This window comes from Haplochromis burtoni, unplaced genomic scaffold (genome assembly GCF_018398535.1).
Source record: "Haplochromis burtoni strain Fernald_Lab_line unplaced genomic scaffold, NCSU_Asbu1 Contig_522, whole genome shotgun sequence".
NCBI lineage: Eukaryota > Metazoa > Chordata > Actinopteri > Cichliformes > Cichlidae > Haplochromis > Haplochromis burtoni.
Window position 1 is genome coordinate 69,644 of NW_024582883.1, and position 2,913 is coordinate 72,556.

Here is a 2,913-nt window from a genome sequence, read left to right on the forward strand (position 1 = left end):
CCCAATTCAAATGTGACAGGTTATTTCTAATAATATCACCGTTGTTAGAATCAGAGTTTCTAAGTTATACCGCATTTTGTCAATTTTTAACCAAAAAGTCATTAAGCTGACCTTGAAGATCTTTGTGTACTTGAGCAAAATGTAAAGGATGAATGTACTCTATCTATATTACTCTATTCTACATGCCTATAATGTTTATTAGAATTCAGCTAAAACCTTTCATGCCATTGTGTTTACAGAATGATCACACACATATGCAAATGCTACCAAAACATTACCTAACTAAGAAGCCAGCACGGCAGGTGCTGCTTGAGACATGTTTCTGCAGGCTCCAGCAGTTGGTAGGTTTGAAATTATGATGGCTCACTGTTTCACAGCAAATAATTATACAGGTTAATGTATAGTGCATCTCTTAGGCTGATTGCATGCAGGACCTGAAGAGTAATAAGATGTCCTTTGTTAATTTCATACATGTATGATATTCTTTTACTGTTAATAGCTTTGTCTGCTTGTTAAAGCTCGGGGTCCGGTACCTGTCTTCATCACCACGCCCTGACTCATGACTCACACATGATTGGTTAACGTCTCGGAACTAATTCGTTTTATTCGTTAACCGATTGTTCGTCAACATCCAGTTTCCGTGCCAGGTCACTTCCAGTAAGACAGCACGTTCAAGACGTTGACTAATTTAACATAGAAAATATTTGCATTTTTTCAGACTTTGCACATATACCGCTTCTTTAACGTGCAGATGTAAAACGACAATGATGAAGGAAAACTCGGATCTCGCTCACGTTCTCGTTTTATCCAGTAAACCGGTTCGTTTTCTTTTCTTCTGAAAGTCCTAACCGGAAATTACTTGAAAAGCGACCGGAATCTCTTCCTGGTCGATGTGGACAGAAAGAAGAAATTCAGGGTGAGGTCTGTTGTTGTAGTTGCGATAATAATGGGGAGAATTACTGACCATATGTCGGGAGAGGCCCGTGGTTTATGCGGGATTGCGTTGTGCGGCGTATGAAGCCCACTTTCATTATGCTTGAACAGATGTGCAGCGCTGCATTCTCCATGAACACTGTGTTAGCCGCTAACGCTACAGACTAGTGCACCTGTGACCGGCTTCTTTGTGTCATTTCAATCTGCGGTTGTTTTCCCCACTGACTGTTAGTTAACTCAGCTTATTAAGGTAAACTTTAGGAGGTTTTTTGCAATCATCCAGGGCGGCAAGCCCCAATCACTGGTATCCGACGTGCTGTGCAAGGTTGACGAAGAAGCCCGTCTCCAGAAATGCGTGGTGTTCGCTCAGTTTGCCCCTGGCTGGATGTTTATAGATCCACATAGTCCCAGAATAGTTCCGAAAGTCAGCGATGGCGTCATCCAAAGCAAAGGTCGGAGTCAACAGTGAGACAAACGCCCTTAAAGACAGTAAAAGCAACGCGAGCAGCTCAGCTGAGGACGCCTCACCAAATAACCGCACATATTGCCTTGATGACCTGGAGACTGTCGCCACAGTCGGTGAGTTGACCACAACATTTGATTTGTCCGTAACTGTTCGGGTGTCTTATCTTAGGCTTAGGCGGGGTGTTCCCCAGAGGTGTTTGACGCTAGAAAACCTTTTTTAAAATTGATGAGTTTTCATATTTGAGATCTTTTCCTTAAAAACATAAAGCTGGAGCTGGTCACACCTGGACCAGGTGCTGATGGTGTGCAGGGTGAGAGTTTTACAGTCTGTGCTGATTGGTTTCTATGATCGTAACATGTTGTTCTAAGGAAGCAGAAGCTTTGCTGGAGTGTTCAGTGATTTCCTGTTCAACGTCTGCTGCTATTGGCAGTCGTTGCCAACTGAAAGGTTCTCTGCTGTGAAACAATCGGATCTGTTCTGTTTCCTCATTAAAAAGATCTCTCAGTTGGTCTGAACTGTGAGCGTGCAGTGTGTCACTCTTACTCACACGTTCACTCTTCTGCGTTTTCATTCAGTGTCCAGTGTGTGGCTGTTTGGAGTCATCGACTGTGCTGTGCTCAGGTCTGATCCGAATCCTGACTTTGATTCATTCCCATAGAAACTGTTGGAATTGAAGGTTCTGGTCTGAATGAATCTTCTACCGTTTCTTTATCTGTACTTTTCCCAGTAGTGTAAGCTCACTACTGCTGCTGCTGCCCGTCACCCTTCCCAGGGTACGCGCCACCAAACTTTTAAGCTTACCTTTTTTTTTTTCATTTAAATACTCATATTGGTTGTATCAGCAGCAAAAACCACATATTCAAACAGAACAAACACCATTTTTACATATTTACATCATGGACAATAGTTACCAAAGCAGAGTACTGTACAGTTATTAAAATTAGAGTACAGATAAGTGGCAAGCCCAGGCTGTAGTGTGCAAACAGAGCCGGATACTGAAAGGTGCAGTTACAGCGCTGATGTAAACCTCTGTGTTTGTTGGGAGCAGTTCTGATTGTGCAGTCTGACAGCTGCAGGGAGGAAGGACCTGCAGAAACGCTCCTTCATGCATCGAGGATGCAGCAGTCTGTCACTGAAGCAGCTCTGCAGCAACATCTACATGCATGGGCTGGGAGACTCTGTCCATCAGAGATGTTATTTTGGCCAGAGTCCTTCTGTCTCCCACCACCTGCACTGGGTCCAGGGTGCATCCCAGAACAGAGCTGGCCTTCCTGATGACTTTATCCATATAATACGGATTCCATAGGTCAGATTATTAGGTGCGCTCAGACTTGATATGGTACAAAAAAGTAAGAGGCATTTAAAAAAAAAATTAGAACAATATAAGCACCAGTGTCAATAACAACACTGTTTTTCAGCTGTGCCCCCACTAGGGCTGCCACAAACGATTATTCTGATAGTCGACTAGTCACCGATTATTTATGCGATTAGTCGACTAATCAGATCATCATCCA

The 2,913-nt window shown here is 43.3% G+C and overlaps 1 protein-coding gene across 1 annotated transcript in view; it reads left to right on the forward strand.

The window, feature by feature from the left end:
• Window positions 1–680: 680 nt before the first annotated feature.
• prkx (protein kinase X-linked) overlaps window positions 681–2,913 on the forward strand; it is a 44,481-nt gene continuing 42,248 nt past the window's right edge. The window contains exon 1 of the mRNA XM_005947613.3: window positions 681–1,512. Coding sequence (XP_005947675.1) covers window positions 1,365–1,512 — 148 coding nt within the window. The 5' untranslated portion in view covers window positions 681–1,364. The remainder of the gene's footprint in view (window positions 1,513–2,913) is intronic.